Below are 17,974 nucleotides of genomic sequence, written 5' to 3'. Positions count from 1 at the left end.
AAATACACTCGAGGCATTTGGAGACCGAAGAGGCTTGGGATGCAGAACTAAACGCGGTAAGTGCACAGCATCTAACGCCCGGGGGGGGGGGGGGGGGGGGGGGGGGGGGGGGGGGGGGGGGGGCGGGGGGGGCCCCCCCCCCCCCCCCCCCCCCCAATTCAAGTGTGAGGCAGTTAACTGAGAGAAAAAGGGAATAATAGGGATTGAGATAGTATACGATGTGACAAGTGGCATTGCAAGCCCGGGGTTTTATTGCACACTTCTCCCCCACCCCGCGCATCTCCTCCATCCCCTTCGAGATCAAGGGCACTGGTACTGGTGTGTGGAGCACGTTGTGCATCGTCGAAATGCGTGGTAGACACATGTCAACCGAATTTCCAAGCGGCGTTCCTAGCACTAGTGGCATGGTATATTGACACTAGTAACTTCGGAAACAGGGGAAACTGTCGCTTAGAGGCATTGAGCCTTTGGCATGGCCCGTCTCGAGGGCACGCGAGTACGTAGTCACCCTAAAAAATTCTGATCTAAAAGAAGTGTGATGGTGTGGCCCCTGATTCGTGACATAGCTCCTAGCTCTGCCATGAGCCGCTCTTGCCCCACATAGTATGAGCCGAGGAGCAATCCCGCATGAGAACGCATCCGAGAACTCGGGGACCCCAGACGGGAGACATGGAGCAATCTTTCACCCTCGCATTTTTGCGGAGAATCATCTCACATCTCTGGGGGAGTGAGAACCACTCATCCGTTACCCCAGCATTGTCGATGCAGCCACGTCGTAGATCCGCGTCACTGGCCTGATTACCCTGCATCCGGCACGAGGGAACCCGCAAATCCGAGGTCTTGGTTTTTGACATTGCGAACAGACACAAGCCTGAGCATAAAAAGCTCTCCAGTGGCATGTCAACAACGAGAATCTGTTTTCAGGACCAGCGGCGATCTTGGTCCCCTTCCTCACCTATCTTTCAACCCCCGATATCTTCTTCCTTCTGCCATTGCTCTGTCGTTTACTCAACGCGAGCGAACAGCCCAGCCCAGCTTCTACAATGTCCGATCAGGCGGACAAGATGGAGAGTCTCCAGATTGAGAAGCCCGATCTCAAGGTCAACCAGGGCCCCGATGATGGCTACATCCCCGACACCGAGGAGGAGCGCAAGCTTGTCCGGAAGATCGACCTAATGTTGCTACCGACTATATGGCTTATGTACCTCCTGTCGTACATGGACAGAACGAAGTGAGTTGTGCAAGATATGGCTACAAGTGGATCTATTCGTGGAGTAAACTAACACGGCGGGGAAAAAACAGTGTTGGAAACGCAAAGATCGCTGGAATGGCAGATGACCTCGACCTCTCCTCGGACCGGTACTCGCTTGTGCTCACCCTCTTCTTCGTCGGCTATGTCGTGTTCGAAGTCCCTTCGAAGTAAGCAACAGCGATGGCTAATTATTAATTAATTGTCCCGTCTCGTTGGCTCATCCTATGACTTCTTCTATCGTGCAAGCATCCAACCGCTAATAATTATCGCCCCAACAGCATGGTACTCGCCCGCGCTCGCCCTAGCATCTTCCTTCCAACCATCATGTTCCTATGGGGTTGTGTCACCCTCGCCACAGCCTGGGTGCCCAACTATGCAACACTCGTGGGTCTCCGCGTCCTCGTCGGTCTGCTCGAGGCAGGTTTCGCCCCGGGTGTCCTGCTCCTGCTGTCGTCCTGGTACAAGAAGGATGAGCAGGGCAAGCGATTCGCTGTCTACATCTCAGCCTCCATCCTGTCGGGAGCTTTCGGTGGCTTGATCGCCGGCTCCATCACTGCTGGCCTGGACGGCGTCCACGGAATTGCTGGCTGGAGATGGCTGTTCATTGTAGAGGGCGCCGCCACCGCGGGCTGGTCCGGCATCGCCATTTTCCTCCTCCCCGACTTCCCGGCCACGACCAAAGCGCTCAACGACCGGGAACGAGAGCTCGCAATCCGGAGGCTGGAACACGACCATGCCAGGTTCAACTCTCAGGCGGAAGATGCGAGCCTGGGTCATTGGGCGGCGCTCAAGCTCGGCCTGTCGAACTGGAGGACGTGGCTCTTCGTCGTCGGATACATGGTAAGTTGTTCATTTCGGATTTCGTAACAGTTGCACCACAATTTAGTTGGATGGGCCTTCTTTCTAACAAGTCATGATAGGCCATTGTTGGTTCAGCGACCCTCTCCTACTTCTACCCGACTCTCGTCAACGGGCTTGGATACACCTCACACATGGCCCAGTACATGACCATCCCAATCTACGTCGCGGCTTTCGTGTGCACCATGATCAGCAGCTATTTCGCCGACCGCATGCCCAAGTATCGCGGCGTGATGATCACCAGTTGGATGGCCGTTTCGATGGTGGGCTCCATCATCACCTGCACCGTCTACCAATTCCGCGCCCGCTACGCCCTCCTCGTCATCATAGCCTCTGGCCTCTGGGTCTCAAATGCCTTATCGCTGGCCTACGCCTCTTCGACATTCGGCTCGATGCCCAACGAGACAAAGGCTATCTGCCTCGCCTTTGTCAACGCCATGGGGAACCTGGCCCAGATCTACGGAGCTTACCTCTTTCCCTCCGAGGACGCGCCAAAATACCTTATGGGCTTCGGCGTCATCAGCGGTCTCTGCTTTACTGGTATTTTGTCGTATCTCGCCCTGTTTGTCTTGTTGAAGCGATACCCGCAGTAAACAGAGGATTGGGTAGAGCTGTTCTCTGCTAGTAAACCCCGCTCAAGCATGTAGATAGGAAGTCAACAATTAATTAAAGTTTAAACCAGATAGCCTGTTTTGATCCTCAGGTCCTTCATCGTGACTCGTCAGAGAGATCTAGCAGAAGTTGTCAAGCACCTAGCTCGTACACAATCGGCTGCTGCTGCGGTTGCGGTTGTGACCTTGCCTCCAGCTCATAAACGCTTGCGAAACCCAACTCCCCCTTATACGGCTCGTTCGTTACCACCACAGCTTCCGAGAAATCGACCACATCTTGGCCGGGTAGAGCCATTGGCGCAGAAAATCCTACAAGCCCAGTGGCTGTCTGGCCACAAACGCGACAAATGGTCTTGTTCCCCCATGCCATCCAGTTCCGAATACATTGCGAGCAAAAGGCATGATTGCAGGGACGAAGACTGGCACGGGAGTGTTAGCCCATAGAAACCAAGTTTTCCGGAACGGGGGGCTGGCAATCCTCAACCAACTTACATGGAATCACACAGCATCTTCCCGCAGCACGTACAACCAACCTTACTCCCGGCAGTAATATTGCTACCCAGGACAACAGGACCATGGGAAGCGTCTATCTGCGCCACGCTCCTAACCCCAGCAAAGTTGGTCGCGCCGTCGGTCTCGAACGCCGCCTCCGCCTCGCCATACGAGGCATGGAACGGCAGACCGTGCGCGGCGTACGTCTCGGCCGAGATGGGCGTCGGCGGCGCGAGCATCCCCGTGAGCCCCTCGAAGGCCACCGAGTTGAGGATCTGCACGCTCAGCGTCGCGGCTCGATGCTTCGCCCACTCCGACGGCGCGAACGGGTCTTTCCGCACTACCTGCCGGATCTGCGAGCCTGCTGCTACGCCCATCGCCCAGCCTGTCTGGTCGGCTTGGGGGGCGCTGGGGGATTATGTTGTGTCAGCGGTAGTGCTCGGTCCTGCCGGGGGGGGGGGGGGGGGGGGGGGTGGGAATGGTCTGGCGGGGAATAGCGAACTTACCTCGATCCACGGTGCGTGGCCGGCGGCGCACCAGTTTTCGGCGGGGCGAGGGACGGCGGAGATCCCGCGCCCGCCATTCCTGGAGATGGCGATGTGTATCCGGGCAACGGAGAGCCTATTGTCGTGGAAGAGTGCGGCCTAGGTGCTCCCGGGCCTGGTCCGGGGGACCCGTAGGTCCGAGGAGGGCCACCGGGGGGTAGTGATGATCCAGGTGGACGTACTGCTGTTCCTGGAGGAGCGGCGGCCCCTGGCGGGCTAGGAGTGAAAGTCTCGTAAAGGGGTGGCGCATACCCATGTCCTTGCTGATTTGGTTGTATTGACGACGGAGTAGGACTGCCAGAACTCGTAGAACCGGGGATGATTGGGTTGGCATGGCCCGGAGTTGGTTGCCATGGTCCATGCTCGCTGGGCATATACTCATCTGCGTATTGCTGTCTTGGTGGTCCGTACTGATCCTGAAATTGGGGCTGAGGCGGTCCAGAGACTTTCTCTACTGCGACGATGATGCTGTTGTCTTGGATGCCCATCTCCTGGAGCTGCAGCGAGCCCAGTATGCGGCCCTGACAATACAGGTCGAATTGGTCCAGGAGCTTCCCGTTGATCCTGAAGTTGAGCCTTTCCATGACGATTGCACAATCCGATACAGTGGCCCAAGGCAACCACCTGACCTCCCGGCTCATGGTTCCGGCGCCGCTGCTCCAAGTCAAAGTAAGGTTGTAGACATAGACTGCGGTCATCCGCAGGCATGCACCCGGCTTCCACGACGCGGGATCTGAGGTGTCTCTTTGACTCTGGAGGCCAGGGTATGGACTGTAAAGTCCTTGCTGAAGCTGGGTAAAGAAGTAGCGCCTCATATGGGTTGAGTGCTCCAAACTGCTTGTGAAGCCTGCATACTCCGGGGCTGAAAGATCAGTATCTTCCCGGATCATGTGGTTTCCGAGAAGCAAAACGGTTTCGATTCCAAGCGTCCGGGGCGTCTGGATTCCTAGGTGAGGGCTGTATGGCACTTCTGGCGCAGGCGCGAGGTACCAACCGTCATCCGGGATGACCTCCAGCTGCAGTCCCCCCACGTCCTCCTTTCCGGTTATCTGCTTCTCTACAGAATAGCCTGACCCAAGTGGCATGGCAACGAACTGCTTGACCGAGGCTCGGCCGGCGGAGATTCCGTCCAAGTACTGCTGTGGGGGGACAGACAGATAGTCCTGCTGTGCTGCCTTCCTGTGCGGCCCGGCGTTCCAGGGTAGACCCGAAACTGCGTTGACGCCGCCAACGAAGACCCTCAGAGCAAACCCGCCATGCTCAGCCTCGAATGACATGAACATGGCCTCCCTCTGATACAGTGGGAAGAAGACGCCGCCCTTTTTGGCCATCTCGACGAGGCTTTGGGAACCAGAGGCTGTGAGCCTCTTCTTGATTCCTTCAATGTTGTGGGCCGAGATCAAGCCTAGGTCGCTAGGTAAATTGTGTATCTTGCCATTGTCTGGAAGTCTCAGGGTACGACGGAAGGTGATTCTGAGTTTGGCCGGAAACGAGCTGGCAACTATTCCCCCATCCGTACACTCGACTCTGAGGCGGCGCATGTTGCCAGAGAATGTATCCAGAGTCTCGTCTCTGTTAATAAGCAGGCCACGGTCCGGGTCGTAGCACGATGGCCCGTCCGTCACTAGGACTTCGTAGTTCTCCGCATACGCTTTGGTGCCCTTCCAGTCGGGCCGTGCGAGTAGGGTGTTCTTTGCAGCCCCTAGCCCTTCGTACCCTGGTATATTGTCAGATATTAGCCCAGCAGGTGGGAGTATCGGGAGCATTCTGCTCACCATGTTTCTCCATAACCGTGTTCACAGCTGCCAGGGTCATGTACCACGGGCCATTGAGCCTAACAACATATTTCTGTGCGTGGCCCGGTCTTCTCACGCCGTCGATAATGAGAGAAAGGTAGTCGGCTTGTGGGTAACCTGGTGGCAGGAGTAAGCCATGTGTGCAATAAGGAAGGCTAGCTTCGGAGAATACCTTCAATGGTCAAAGTTTCGCTGCTGGCAGATTCTCCGTCCATCTCAACAGCCGTTTTTGTCGGGTCAGGGGCAAAGCTAGATAGCCAGCTATCGAACCCAGAGAAGGTCCCCACATCATTGCTTTCAGCGGTGTCCTTGGACTTCGAGTCGTCTGGTCGAGGGTGAAGGTTCCGAGCATCAGAATCCTGGACGTATATCTTGTCGCTGGGATCTGGGGCCTTATGAAGCTTCCCATCTCGAGTGTCATGCTTCTCATGCTCCCCTCCCTTAGATTTCCGACCTTTGAACAACTTTCTCATCATATTGCCACCTGTGGTTTTTGTTTAATCACAAATCCATGTCAATTGAACATCTGACTTTCCTCTGCGAGAAGGGAAGTTTGACCGCCGGGGTGGGAGTGTCTGCTGTTTGTTCAAAGATGGGCCACGCGTCGTGCGGCTGAAGATGATAGCATCATTAATTGACGCCACCTAAGAACTTTTGGGTGGCGAGCGCAATATTGTCAAGAGGCAAATGTGCGTGAGTGGACGATGGTAGCGCCACAAAATGCAGTGCAACACATCAGCCAGCTTCCTATGCAGGCTGACCCCGAGATGGTGCATGACTAGTTCGAAATAATAGCTACAACCGCGATTGCGACATCCTCCAATCGAGGCCTAGACTCTGCTAATCCCCCCGTGCTCCAACTTCCAAATAATTATAATACATCTGCTGCAGAAAATAGAGGAGGCAGGCTTCAAATGAGCGAAATGGTGTAGTCCTTAGTAGTGTATACCGGACTGCGCAATCTTTTCCTCGTCCACGACGTCCTCCGCAGTGCCCTGAAGCTTCCTCGCCACCGAGCCCGTCATGAACTGTTCGACGTTCTGGGTGCATAGCGCGGCGATGACCGAAAGACCACCAAACGCGATGCTGACGAGGTAGACAGTCTTGAAGCTGCTGGTGTATGCGTGAGCAATGGCATTGGTGACGGCCTCCACGATCTTCGAGTTGATTCCGGGAACGGCATCCATGGCTGCTGATGTGCCGTTGGAGATGGCGCCGAAGAGAAGAGGAACGCTGGACTCTGGGAGACCATTGTTGACTGCGGCCGGAGTAACGTCGGCAGCCATTTCCACGGGAACTCTGTTGGACAAGATGACAACATAGATGGTCGCTGCGAAATTAAAAAGAACAACCTGGTTAGCATTGGACGAACGGAGATACTTGCTTGATGTTGTTTTGGGGGATGGAGATGGGGATGGCCCTGGGGTGTCATCAATTGCTTACCAGCAAGGGTCCCTGCAACCTGACGGGCAGATGCCAACAGACCAGAAGCCAGACCAATATCTCCTGGTTCACAGCAGAGGCCGGCCATGACGATGTGGACCAGCTCGAGGAATCCAACTGAAAGCCCTCCGAGGGTCGTGAACTATAATCCGATCTCAGCAGCTACCAACAAAAGACATATTGGGGGGGGAGGCACGTGGGAAAGGGGACATACAGCAAGAGCCAGGGGCCTGTTAGTCGGCTTGGCCGCGGCTAGGCCGCCCATAAACACGCACATGCCCATCGTGCATGCGACCAACTGCCATCTCCCGTGGCCCAGTCTCTTGAAAAGGACCCCCGCAAGTGTCTGGCCAAACACGACTGCGGCGCCTGTGGTACACTAGAAGTTGGGGCAGATGGTCAGCACCCGCTCACGCTTGTATTCATATAATTACTAGCTTCGATCGCAGCAGGGTGCCTCACCGATAGCCATCCGATCTGAACCTGAGATGTGCCGTATCCGAGGTCGACAATCTGCTGGGGCCATAGGATATTCAGAGAGAAGTAGATCATCGTTCCGACGCAGCCGCAGCACGTCAACGCGATGTAGTTCCTGTTTCTAACCAGCCGTCCGGGAATGAGAGGCTCCACGAGCCACGGAGCGTATGCCTCTGGAGCGGATACATGGTCAGCGAATCGTCGCCAATGCATATTTGCAACTTGACCAAGGGGGGGAGAAATACATACCGTAGAGGCCGAGGATGATAAGAAGCGCGGCCCCAACCACGATGAACCCGATGACGTGACCATCCTTCCATGGATAGGTACTGCCACCCCAAGCTAATAAACAAGTAGAACGGGTATAGTCAGCAGCCGTGCTTCCCCATGTCGCCGCAGCAGTCTAGGAGTGTTGAGGGCTTGGCATACAAAGTCCGAGCATGAATAGAAGTATCCCTGCCGCAAATAGGATTGACCCGATCCAATCGATTCTCTTGACTTGTTCCCATCTGGTCATGCGCGAGTGGAGTTGGCGGAAGGAAGGCGGAAAGTAGAAGGCACCGAGGAATATCAACGACAGGCCAGAGGTGATGATATTGAGGTAGTAGAACCATCTGATGAAGAGAGGAAAGTATCCGGTTAGCTTTGTTGAGCGCGTTTATGAGAGAGGCTGTTAATTACTCACCGCCACCCGAGCTTGGTATTGGAGACGATGAGACGAGCTGGAGGGCACGGTTAGATCAGGACTGCATGAACTTGTGTACAACAGGCAAACATACCCAAACCAGGTCCAATGCCAGCGAGAGGAATGGTGGAGCAGAAGAGGACGGCATTGATATAGGCGCGATGCTTGTTAGCCACGAGCTCGGCCGCGACAAAGGTGAAAGTCAGCTGGACTCCGGCTGCACAGCCCATGAGCGTTCCGACGCCAATCATGGTGTTGATGTTCTTTGCCACAACTCCAACGATACTGGCCACAAGAGAAAAGGCTTGGCCGCCGATGAGGAAATACCGGCGGCCAAGGATATCGCCCAGGCGACCCACGAGCGCCAGGAGGAACCCGCTGGTGACGGTCTGTATCGTGCTGATGAGGACGTAGTTGGGACTGGGGCCGAGATCCTCGTTGATGATGCCCAGGGCATTGGTGGGCAGAACGTAGCCGAGATACAAACTCTGGGCCGTGAGGATAATGCCAATCATAGACCCGACAAACTTGGGACTCCAATAGTAGCCCTTGGGCAGGTCTCCAATATCGCCGCCGATGGCGGCCGCCGTGACATGGTCGGCCATGGTGTCTTCAGGATAGGCGACATGCTCCCGCGAGGCCTTCTCGTTTTCCGCCGCCGCGGGAGTTGATGCGATGTCGCTGTCGGCCATTACGAGCCGTTGAAAGCTGGGCGAGAGAAGCTTTTCTGCCAAGTGAGCCAAGGTACTCGGGGTCAGAAGCTTTGCCGCCAAGGGAGCCAAGGGGCGAGGGCGTAAAACTAATGGGAAAGGGCGATAGTCACAGGGCAAGTTGCATTGGCAGCCAAGACCATGTGCAGCTAGACCTTAATATATATCCGTGTTGCGAATGTGTCCTGTCTTTCCGGGGTGGAGCGCTCTAGACCCGAAATCTTGGTTCGACATCCCCCGCTCCAGGGAAAGGGTTTCCAGATGCGCTACTTGACTACACTACGGCGCTGGCCCACGCGTCCTAATTCCTCAGCAGTCGCCGTGCCAAAAACAAGCTAGGTATCGGAGCATAAACTTACCCTCCACACTAGAGTATATAGCTTACCCCAAGTCAGCGCATATATGTGGCGTACATATTAGTCTCTCCCCAGATCTCTCCCCCGAACTCTCCGCAGTTTCCCCAGTTTCCCCAGTTTCACTAGTTTCCGCCCAAGGATCACGAGTGTCTAGTGGCGACAGCAAGCCGCTGTGCCAGATCTAATGATTCAGCGCGCCCCCTCTTCTGAATCATCAATGATTCAGTGTTTCCCCGACTACAGCTCAGCCTAACAATATTGGATGTCACTAGCTTGCCGTGCTTTCCGGGCTTCGGTTGGAATTTCCTTGGCCATCCCCGCACCCCAGAACCGCCTGCCTGGTTCGACCCAACAACTGCGCGAGCTGCATTTCGCAAATTGACTAGACTCGGGACTAACCGTAACTGGTTTGTCTGCCTCAATCACTCCCTGAAGGCGGAGCCGACTGCAAGAGTCAACAACCGCTCGCTTTCGTCCTTGGACGGGTTTCCAGCTAGCTCCCCAGGCTCGAGGCGAAACCCGCGCCTATGCCACTCCTCATATTCTGGCATGTCCACGGTATGGAAAGGAATGTCCAAATCTCTCGCCACCCTGTCCTGCCATGCAGAGAGCATGGCCGCGCTCTCGTTGGATCGCCCCATGATCTCCCGTAACCTCCTGATCTGCTCAATCTCAGCCTCCACGAGGGCCAAATATCTAGCAGCGTTCCGAGAAGGGCGTCTGCGGCGGCTAGACCCCTTCAGTATCTTATAGTTGATCTTGTACCCAAGCCTGTCGTATACCGGGGATCCATTGGGTCCCTTGCTCAGGACCTCTTGGTCACGCTTGTGGGAATCGTCGGAATCGTGCTTGAGTCGTGCTGGGACAATGGCGCCGACGAAACTAATGGAACGTTCCTCACTAGTCTTCCTCGTTTTGGGCCTTTGCCAGGTGCTAGCCGTCTCCCCAGGATTATGGGAATCGATATTTGGGTCGCTGTTGTTATCGGTAGACTGCATGTCTTCTTTGGGAGCGTCATCGACCGAAAGCTTTCGAGGCATAGTTACTGCTTGCGGAAGGACAGGCGGAAGCAAAGTGTGTCGGATTCAGTTTTGTCGTCGCGTGTGGGAGGGAGTCGAGTGGGAGTCGAGTGGGAGGCGAGCGTCAACTCAACACGCGCTAGGACCCTCCGAATTGTAAACACAGTGACGTCACTGCCCCCTAAACCCCCACCCCCCCTTAAAAACAAAATCCTGCCTTAGGCAGGTAGCGCTCGGATGTCTCAGCCATGTTACAATCACATTCGAGCCGCCCTTGGGAATTAGTTTGGAAACCCTCACGACCCTCTGCGGAATAGCCACCTCGTGACAACCCGATCCTGCCGAGCCCAGACCATCAGAAAACAGCACTAGCGAAATAGTTCATCGGGACCTCATATCCTTTGTTCCGACCTCATATCCATTGCTCCGGCCTCTCTACATGATCGAGGCAGGTACCGCGGCTCGTTCGCCACTTTAGGAAATTCTTACAAGAGGGGGATGCGCATCTGGCCCTTCTCTCCGATCCGACGGCTGGCACGGAGGTGCTTTAAGCTAGCTGCAACACGTGTCGTGGAGATGCCAGTCTTGCTGACCACGGGCTGGTTCGACATCTTCAAGCAGACCATGGAGCAACAAACACATATCGTCTACTGAACCCTCTAGATATTAACTACGGCGTCTAGGTTGACTAGAGAAAAGCCTCTCAAGGCCCAAAGTAATAGAACCCAATCCATTACAGCGCGCCGGTCCCTTGAACTTTCCATTCGCCAGAAATCACCCCAAGCCGACCTTACACCCTGTCATTGACCTGGATCAGCCCCGGCGCGGCCAGTGTCACGCCGGGAAGGTCGTCGGGGTCGACGACAGTGTCCGATGTGGTCAGCGAGGCGATAGTCAAGGCGTACATGATGTTTTCCGTGAAGGGGAACAGGGCGTCGAAGGTAACACTGCTGCCGTCCCACCTGACGTTGGTGACGGGCTCGCTGATGGGCAACAGCTGCCCGCTCAGGTACGTGACAAACAGGCCGCTGCCGTCGCCGCCGACGAACTTTGCCGCGGCCTCGACGCCCGCCAGGTTGGCGCTGAACGTCAAGGTCTGGTCCTGCGGGGCGACGTCGGTGCCGCCGTTGCCGCTGAGGACGCTGAGCGGGGTAAAGACGGGGATGGCGATGTCGCTGATCGGGAAGGGGCACTCGGCGACGAAGGTCTGCAGCACCGAGAAGGCATAGGCGGCGATGGACGTGGTCAGGAAGGGCTTCTCGCTGGGCTTGAAACCCAGGAGTGTGCGGTAGAAGCCATTCTGCTCGCCCTCCTGCCCGATGATGCTGGCGACCGTCCGCACGGGCCCGTCGTCGCCGTTCTTGGCCAGCAGCTGCGACGCGTCCTGCAACGTGCCCATGACCACCGCCGTGAAGGTCTCGGCCAGCCTGATCGCCGATACCACGTCGGTGGTGGGGAAATTGTACGTGCAAGGCGGAGGGGCGAAGGCGCCAAAGTGGGTCAGCAACTGTAAGGCGCTGATGGCGTGGAGCTCTTCTTGCTGTTCGAGCGTTAGCTGCTAATTACGGACCCGGGACCAGTATAAATGAGTGGGCGAAAAAAAACAGAAAAAATACGCACAGCAAGCACGGTCTTGAGGATGCTGATGAGCTCATTCTGGTTCTCAGGCGTCGGAAGGTTGAAGTTGCCAACACCGGTGGTGATGTTGTTGACCAGAGACGAGAAAAAGGCGACCTCGAAGTTCTCGTTGAAAGCAATGAGTTGGAAGGCCGTGAGACTGCTGCTGGCCAGCGTTGGCGGCGGAGGCGCATTGGACAGGGTTCCGTCTGCCTGAGTCTCTATTGCCAGGAGCTGCTGCGCGTTGGGATTGGGAAAGCCGTCGTTCGGGACGCCGTACGATCGCGGCACAGGAGGCGCTGCTGCTGCAAACCCGAGAAGGGGGGCGGCTACAGACGCCAAGTTTGATAGATGCATGTTTAAAGTAGGGACTGCGTGTATGGGGAGCTGGGATAGGGAAGGGAGTGTGTGTTGATCTGTAAGTCTCGAGGATTGAATTCCGTGTGTGTGTGTGATGGATACATGTGGGAGCAGGTCGAGCAGACTTTCTACTTTTATGCCAACAGCCTTCGGCCCGAAACCCCATATGATCATAGTCATTGTCTATCATCGAAATCCTGCGGATCGCCCGTTATCTAGCGCCGAAGATGAACTGCTGTTCGCACCTAGTGTGTCCCCCCTGGACCTGGCATTGGTGTAAGAACAAGGTTTTTTTGTCTCTTCTCGGTATATTCCGCGCGGGAGATCGTCGAGTTGGGTTGAGTTTGAGCATGCGCATACCATGACATCGGCATTGAGAGTTTATTTACGGTTGCTGAGTTATCGCCAGATTGAGTTTTTGCTGAGTATTGCTTAAACCCCGTCTAACGCAAATCAAATAAATCAAATAAATTCCGTGCGGGAGGACCTGACCCGAAAAGCGTCTTGCAAGCTGAGCTTATTTCGGCGCCTGTCGTATTTTGGGTTTTGGTGTGATTTGTCACCAGGATGACGTTCGAAGTATCAACAATTATAGGTAAGAGGAAGTACATGGAGATATCCGCCTAGTAACTCACTTAGGGACCAATGTAGCTCGACTTGCGTTGAGCACTTTTGGCATAATTAACTGCGAGAAAACTAAAGGGGTGTAGGGACACAGGACGGCGACACGGCAGCAGCAACACGAAAACAGCAACAAGGCGAGAGCAATGCCTTTTGAATTAACCTCCATGCGAAACCCTAAACCTGCGCCAATACCGGCAAAACAAAAAACAAGGTGAAGGGGGGGATGGGATGGAGGTGCTCCTTCACAAATTGCCTGGAGACCAAGGAAAGTGCCTTACTTCCACCTTCATCCTCTGTCTGCTAAGCCAAATCAAGATGCGGACAATCGGCAGGGTTTTCATAAAAGATCCCACCAAACCGCTTGATTAGGCAACAGCGCTCCTCCATGTCGCGGGCGTTTCCGATCCGACCTAGACCCCGATAAAGGACATCGCGATGGCTTGTCTTAAGAACCCAGACACCTCCTGCAGCAGGCCACCCAACGTATATCCTTCTCTCTGCAAAGTCGTGATCATCCAAATTCTTAACTCCTCCACCAGACTGCTCCAAGCTTGCGCATGTTGGCGCATAGCGGGGTCTTCTTGGGCGGGATCACGTGACCCCTGCACCGTCTCAAAGCGATCTAGGTATCAGGAAGTCGAGCTCAACAGGAGAGCACCGATGGACGTAGATACCGACCTTGCCTGGAAATCCCATCACTGCTGCGCCCATTTCTGTGCCAAAGCCTACGCGTAGGTTGTTTAGGTTGTTTTGAACTTCTGGCAGCGGCTGTTCTGGGTCCATCGAGTTGTTTGTTGTGATAGCCTGGATAGCACGGGGTTGGGTGGCACTAGGTTGCGCAATGCTAGGACTTCGCAACAAAAGGTAAAAGAGTGGTGATAAGAAGAGGCCAATGAAAACAAATATGCAGTTATAGCTAACATTTTTGGCTTACTTGACTAGGCAGAGGGTGCAACAAGGTGAATATGCCCCCGTGTTGTTGTCAGGTATAGCTAAAGATAGGTGGGGAAGACAAAGAGGGAGAAGAGTTGCAGCTCCACAGGGGAAGGCGGGAGTGTCGCTCACGTAGAATGGAAAGATGAATGAGGGAGGGAATGAGCCTCTGCAGGCAGGGCTTCCAGGCCGCCGCAATTTTTTTGGCAGATGGAGCGACAGCGTCGGCCACAGCGACAGCGACATCTGCTAAATCATGCCACCTGTCGTTACGATTGGGCAGCCCGAGAACCTATGCCCAGCACCAACCCCTTGCCTGAATAAAAGAAAAGAGGAATTTGATTAGTACGCAGTTAGAAAAGGAACAGAGAAGGGAAAACAGCCTACGTTGACAGGAAGCTAACCATAATTGTATTAGAGGATAGGGTGGGGGTCCCTAGCAAGCTACACCGTCTAATAATCAAGTAACACACGGTCCTGAGCTTGCCTCGCTGTTTGGAAAGTACTTATTCGACCTCTGGGGGGGTTAATCGGCCGGCCGAACGACCCAACCTGCCGGCTCCCTCCCCTTTCGTCCTCGTACCGTCACGTGCCCCCCACCGTATATACCTACTATATAGTGCACTTGCGTAGTGTTTGTTTCTCGTGAGTTCTTTTCCTTTCCCTCCTCAGTTTGTTCACGTTTTTGTGTCCCTCCATTACACGTGTGGTCCTCTCCCATCATGGCCCCCTCCGCGAACGGCAGCAACAACGGCTGCTCTGCCCAAGCTTCGTCACCAAGAACCTTGAAGTCGGGCGTGTACGTCCCCACTGTGGCCTTCTTTACCCCTCAAGACACGATAGACGAGCCCACAACTAAGCAGCATGCCGTGCGTGTCGCCCGCGCTGGAGTCGCCGGCCTTGTAACACACGGTTCCAACGGCGAGGCTGTGCACCTCGACCATGCCGAGAGGGCCCAGATCACGAAGCTGACCCGTACGGCGCTGGACGAAGGTGGCTTTCCCGACCTGCCCCTCATTGTGGGCTGCGGCGCTCAGAGCACCCGAGAGACGATCCAGCTCTGCACCGAGGCAGCACAGGCCGGCGGCTCGCACGTCCTGGTGCTGCCTCCTGCCTACTACGGCAGCCTTCTGTCGGAGGAGCTGGTCGCCGAGCATTTCCGCGCCGTGGCGGACGCCTCGCCGCTGCCCGTGCTCATCTACAACTTCCCTGGCGCGTGCAGCGGGCTGGACCTCAGCTCCGACACTATTCTGGAGCTGGCGCAGCATCCCAACATCTGCGGAGTCAAGCTGACATGCGGCAACACGGGCAAGCTAGCGCGCGTTGTCGGAGGCACGCGTGGTAATACCGGGTTTCGCACCTTCGGTGGCAGCGCGGACTTTTTGGTCCAGACGCTCGCTGTGGGGGGACACGGCGTCATTGCCGGACTGGCTAATGTCGTTCCCAAGGCCTGCGTCGAGCTGCAGCGGCTGTATACGGTGGGCAAGCACGAACAGGCAAGGGAGCTGCAATATGTGGTGGCGAGGGGTGACTGGGTCGCCATCAAGGGCGGGTTTCCATCCGTGAAGGTGGCGCTCCGGAAGTACTATGGTTACGGTGGCGAGGCGCGGAGGCCGATAGCACTACTTGAAGGCCCGAAGTTGAAGGCACAGGAAGATGCATTTGCTGAGTTGGTCAAGGAGGAGCAGAGATTATAGGGGTTAAGCCGCGTCCACATTGTATAGTTGCGTCGTACGAATATATGTTATGGGTGTCGGAAGTTCCATCTCTCTCTCTGTCTGAAAGAGGTAATCAATAGCCCAAATAAGTAAGTTTAGCCATATATCCTCTTGACACCGAATTACACACATGGCTACTCGACGAACCCCCTGAGGGCCAGCAGTAAGCCGTATGCACCAGGATCAGGGCAGTTCTTCCACTCCTCCCCGCCTACATACACCGACCTACCCAAGCTAGCCTGCATGCCCTTCGTGCTCTCGCACCCCTTTTGCGCCGCATCGACCGCCATGGCCAGATCGCCGCTCGCTGCAAACACCTCAACGAATGGGGCCAGCGCGTCGACGACTGTCCTGTCACCAGGCCGCGCCGGCGTGTACCGAGAAAGCGCCTCCATGGCGCCGCCCAGAGCAGCCCCCCACACAGCCGCCGACGCGGGGCGCGGCGCAGGCCTGGCCTGCCGCTGCAGCGAGTGGGCAAGGGCGTTGAGGAAGATGGCGTACAGCGCGCCCGACGTGCCGTCCATGCTCGTCTCGACTACGCGCGCAATGGCCGCTACCAGCTGCGCGGCATCTCCGAGGACGCCGGCGTTGGACTGTATGTGCGCCAGCACGGCCTCCGCCCCGCCCTTCAGGCAGAGGCCGCAGTCGCCGTCGCCGACGAGAGTGTCGTACTTGGTCACCTCGGGCTCGGCTGCTATTACGTTGTTGAGAGCCTTCGTAAGTATGGCCTGCGTGAGGGCGGGGTTCACTGAAACGGCGCAGCATTCGTCAGACGTCCGAACGCTCGATTGTCAAGACCCTTTTTTGGGGTTGGGATGCGTTGCGGGGGGACAAATGGAATTTAGTAGGCTTACGTAGAAGGTTGCTTGGACTCTCCTCGAGGTGCTCGGTAATGGTGCTGGTGCTGCTGTCGTCGCCCGCCTGGCCTGCTCTGTCCCAGTTCGCCGCTGGTGCTGGAGGAAGCCAGCCGGTGGCCTCAGTAGGGGCATCCAGGAGCTCGGAAAACCTGTCGTCAACAATCTTGAGCAGAGTGATGCTGAAGCCCAGCCCGTTGAGGCTGCTCATGTAAGTGGCGCTCAGCACTCTCCTTGGAATTATGTGGTATCTCTGCCCGAGCTGCTGGGACACCTCCATGGTTACGGCCCCGAGCTCGAGCTGGCTTAGGCCGCCAAGGTTATTGACCATGAGCACAACCCTCTCGCCGGCTCGAATATCGATAAAGGCGCGGTCTTTGTCGGTCGTGTCTAGCAGCTGCTTGAGCAGTGCCTGCACAAGACCCGGCAGGTCTTGGCGCACGCGAGAGAAGCCTTCTTCGTTGTGGATGCCCATGCCGATCTCGATCTCGTCGTTGCCGTCCAGCTCGTCCTCGGCAGCAGCACGGCCGGGAACGTGGACGTGGGCCAGCGAGGCACCAACCGTGGCGATGTTGTCGGCAACAGCTGAGGCAATCTTGGTGACTTCGGCGAGGTCGGCACTAATAAGGGCGGGAGAGAGACACGCCTGGGTCAGCCAGTTGAACGGACGCATTTGCGAATTGTGGAATGACGTTTGTTGGTCAATTACCCCTTGGCAGCGAGTGCGCCAGCAATCTTCTGGACCAACACGGTTCCAGCCAAGCCTCGCCGACCGATCCGCCCACCCCTGAGCCTGCCGACACCAACGTCGTCGCCCACAATCACCATGGCGACCTTCAGGCCCTGGGCGCGGGCCTTCTCGACCGCCATGCCGAAGTGGAGCTTGTCGCCGGTGTAGTTCATGATGATTACCAGGATGCCGCGCTGCGGATTCTCCGCGCCCAGCCGCATCAGACACCGGAACACCTGATCCGCGGTCGGGGAGGCGAAGATGGACCCTGCCACGGCGCCCGAGAGCATCCCCTTACCGACGAAGCCGGCAAAGGACGGCTCATGGCCAGAGCCGCCGCCCGAGATGACGGCGACGTTGGACTCCGAGCAGGCATCGTGGAGATAGATTGTTTTGTTGGTAGCGTCAAAGCCGACTGCCGGGTTGATCACGGGGAGGGAGCCGAGGGCCGCATGAACAAGGGTGGTAGGGTTGTTGGAAAGATGTTTGGCTGCATTTACTACCTGTGAGTGATAATGGCAGATTAGAAGTGCTTGGGCAGGCTGATCTTACCTAACATGATGGGAGACGAGGGAGCGTAGGCGTGGTTCTATGTCAATTCTACTAACTAGATGAGGACCTTAAACATCTCAGCTTCTAGGGTCTCGAGCTATTGATTAGCATCTCCCCATCCTCCTTCTTCTTATGGCCTTCCAGCTCTACGTACATGACTTTCAACTCTCCGATGGCGGTGCCCCTGAGGGTAGGAATCCTGAGTCGTGAAAGCATGTACCTCCCTTCGCTGACTCCTTGCTGGCGAACCCACATCATGGAAAGACTGGGCACTACTGAACGAACGTTGATGCAACCTGGAAGGATACTAGCGATGCGACCGTTGATGATGGCGCCGTGTCG

General features: G+C 56.1%; 8 protein-coding genes across 8 annotated transcripts; 2 read left to right on the top strand and 6 right to left on the bottom strand.

Annotated features, from left to right (window-relative positions):
- Window positions 1-662: 662 nt before the first annotated feature.
- QBC33DRAFT_614138 (major facilitator superfamily domain-containing protein) lies at window positions 663-2,703 on the top strand (the record flags this gene model as incomplete). The annotated part of the gene is made up of 4 exons (XM_060432574.1): window positions 663-1,231; window positions 1,303-1,419; window positions 1,531-2,092; window positions 2,173-2,703. The coding sequence occupies exons 1-4, from the start codon at window positions 1,044-1,046 to the stop codon at window positions 2,701-2,703; spliced, it is 1,398 nt and encodes a 465-aa protein (XP_060278915.1). The 5' UTR covers window positions 663-1,043.
- Window positions 2,704-2,723: 20 nt separating this feature from the next.
- QBC33DRAFT_551322 (uncharacterized protein) lies at window positions 2,724-6,179 on the bottom strand. The gene is made up of 5 exons (XM_060429163.1): window positions 5,727-6,179; window positions 5,534-5,671; window positions 3,720-5,475; window positions 3,214-3,621; window positions 2,724-3,140 (listed from the first exon to the last, which is right to left on the bottom strand). The coding sequence occupies exons 1-5, from the start codon at window positions 6,028-6,030 to the stop codon at window positions 2,855-2,857; spliced, it is 2,892 nt and encodes a 963-aa protein (XP_060278914.1). The 5' UTR covers window positions 6,031-6,179; the 3' UTR covers window positions 2,724-2,854.
- A 212-nt stretch (window positions 6,180-6,391) lies between these two features.
- On the bottom strand, window positions 6,392-9,023 carry QBC33DRAFT_551320 (siderophore iron transporter). Its single transcript, XM_060429162.1, has 8 exons — window positions 8,254-9,023; window positions 8,160-8,196; window positions 7,904-8,088; window positions 7,724-7,816; window positions 7,460-7,647; window positions 7,212-7,376; window positions 6,998-7,139; window positions 6,392-6,884 (listed from the first exon to the last, which is right to left on the bottom strand). Exons 1-8 carry the CDS (start codon window positions 8,849-8,851, stop codon window positions 6,490-6,492), a joined length of 1,803 nt encoding a protein of 600 aa, XP_060278913.1. The 5' UTR covers window positions 8,852-9,023; the 3' UTR covers window positions 6,392-6,489.
- A 226-nt stretch (window positions 9,024-9,249) lies between these two features.
- QBC33DRAFT_256363 (uncharacterized protein) lies at window positions 9,250-10,364 on the bottom strand. Its single transcript, XM_060423062.1, has one exon. It carries the CDS (start codon window positions 10,263-10,265, stop codon window positions 9,648-9,650), a length of 618 nt encoding a protein of 205 aa, XP_060278912.1. The 5' UTR covers window positions 10,266-10,364; the 3' UTR covers window positions 9,250-9,647.
- A 279-nt stretch (window positions 10,365-10,643) lies between these two features.
- Window positions 10,644-12,394, bottom strand: QBC33DRAFT_551314 (uncharacterized protein). The gene is made up of 2 exons (XM_060429161.1): window positions 11,865-12,394; window positions 10,644-11,784 (listed from the first exon to the last, which is right to left on the bottom strand). The coding sequence occupies exons 1-2, from the start codon at window positions 12,216-12,218 to the stop codon at window positions 11,035-11,037; spliced, it is 1,104 nt and encodes a 367-aa protein (XP_060278911.1). The 5' UTR covers window positions 12,219-12,394; the 3' UTR covers window positions 10,644-11,034.
- A 751-nt stretch (window positions 12,395-13,145) lies between these two features.
- On the bottom strand, window positions 13,146-13,325 carry QBC33DRAFT_460789 (uncharacterized protein; the record flags this gene model as incomplete). The annotated part of the gene is made up of 1 exon (XM_060425009.1): window positions 13,146-13,325. A coding segment is annotated over one exon (180 nt), but the record flags the coding sequence as incomplete, so codon positions are not given.
- Window positions 13,326-14,357: 1,032 nt separating this feature from the next.
- On the top strand, window positions 14,358-15,612 carry QBC33DRAFT_551309 (uncharacterized protein). Its single transcript, XM_060429160.1, has one exon. It carries the CDS (start codon window positions 14,501-14,503, stop codon window positions 15,473-15,475), a length of 975 nt encoding a protein of 324 aa, XP_060278909.1. The 5' UTR covers window positions 14,358-14,500; the 3' UTR covers window positions 15,476-15,612.
- An 18-nt stretch (window positions 15,613-15,630) lies between these two features.
- Window positions 15,631-17,639, bottom strand: QBC33DRAFT_563499 (putative dihydroxyacetone kinase; the record flags this gene model as incomplete). Its single annotated transcript, XM_060430291.1, has 4 exons — window positions 15,631-16,244; window positions 16,351-16,970; window positions 17,060-17,570; window positions 17,633-17,639. The coding sequence occupies 4 exons, from the start codon at window positions 17,637-17,639 to the stop codon at window positions 15,631-15,633; spliced, it is 1,752 nt and encodes a 583-aa protein (XP_060278908.1).
- Window positions 17,640-17,974: the final 335 nt, after the last annotated feature.

This window comes from Phialemonium atrogriseum, assembly GCF_030411735.1.
Source record: "Phialemonium atrogriseum strain 8032-3 unplaced genomic scaffold QBC33scaffold_38, whole genome shotgun sequence".
NCBI lineage: Eukaryota > Fungi > Ascomycota > Sordariomycetes > Cephalothecales > Cephalothecaceae > Phialemonium > Phialemonium atrogriseum.
The sequence above is the reverse complement of the archived record's forward strand: the minus strand, read 5'-3'. Positions and strand labels throughout refer to the sequence as shown.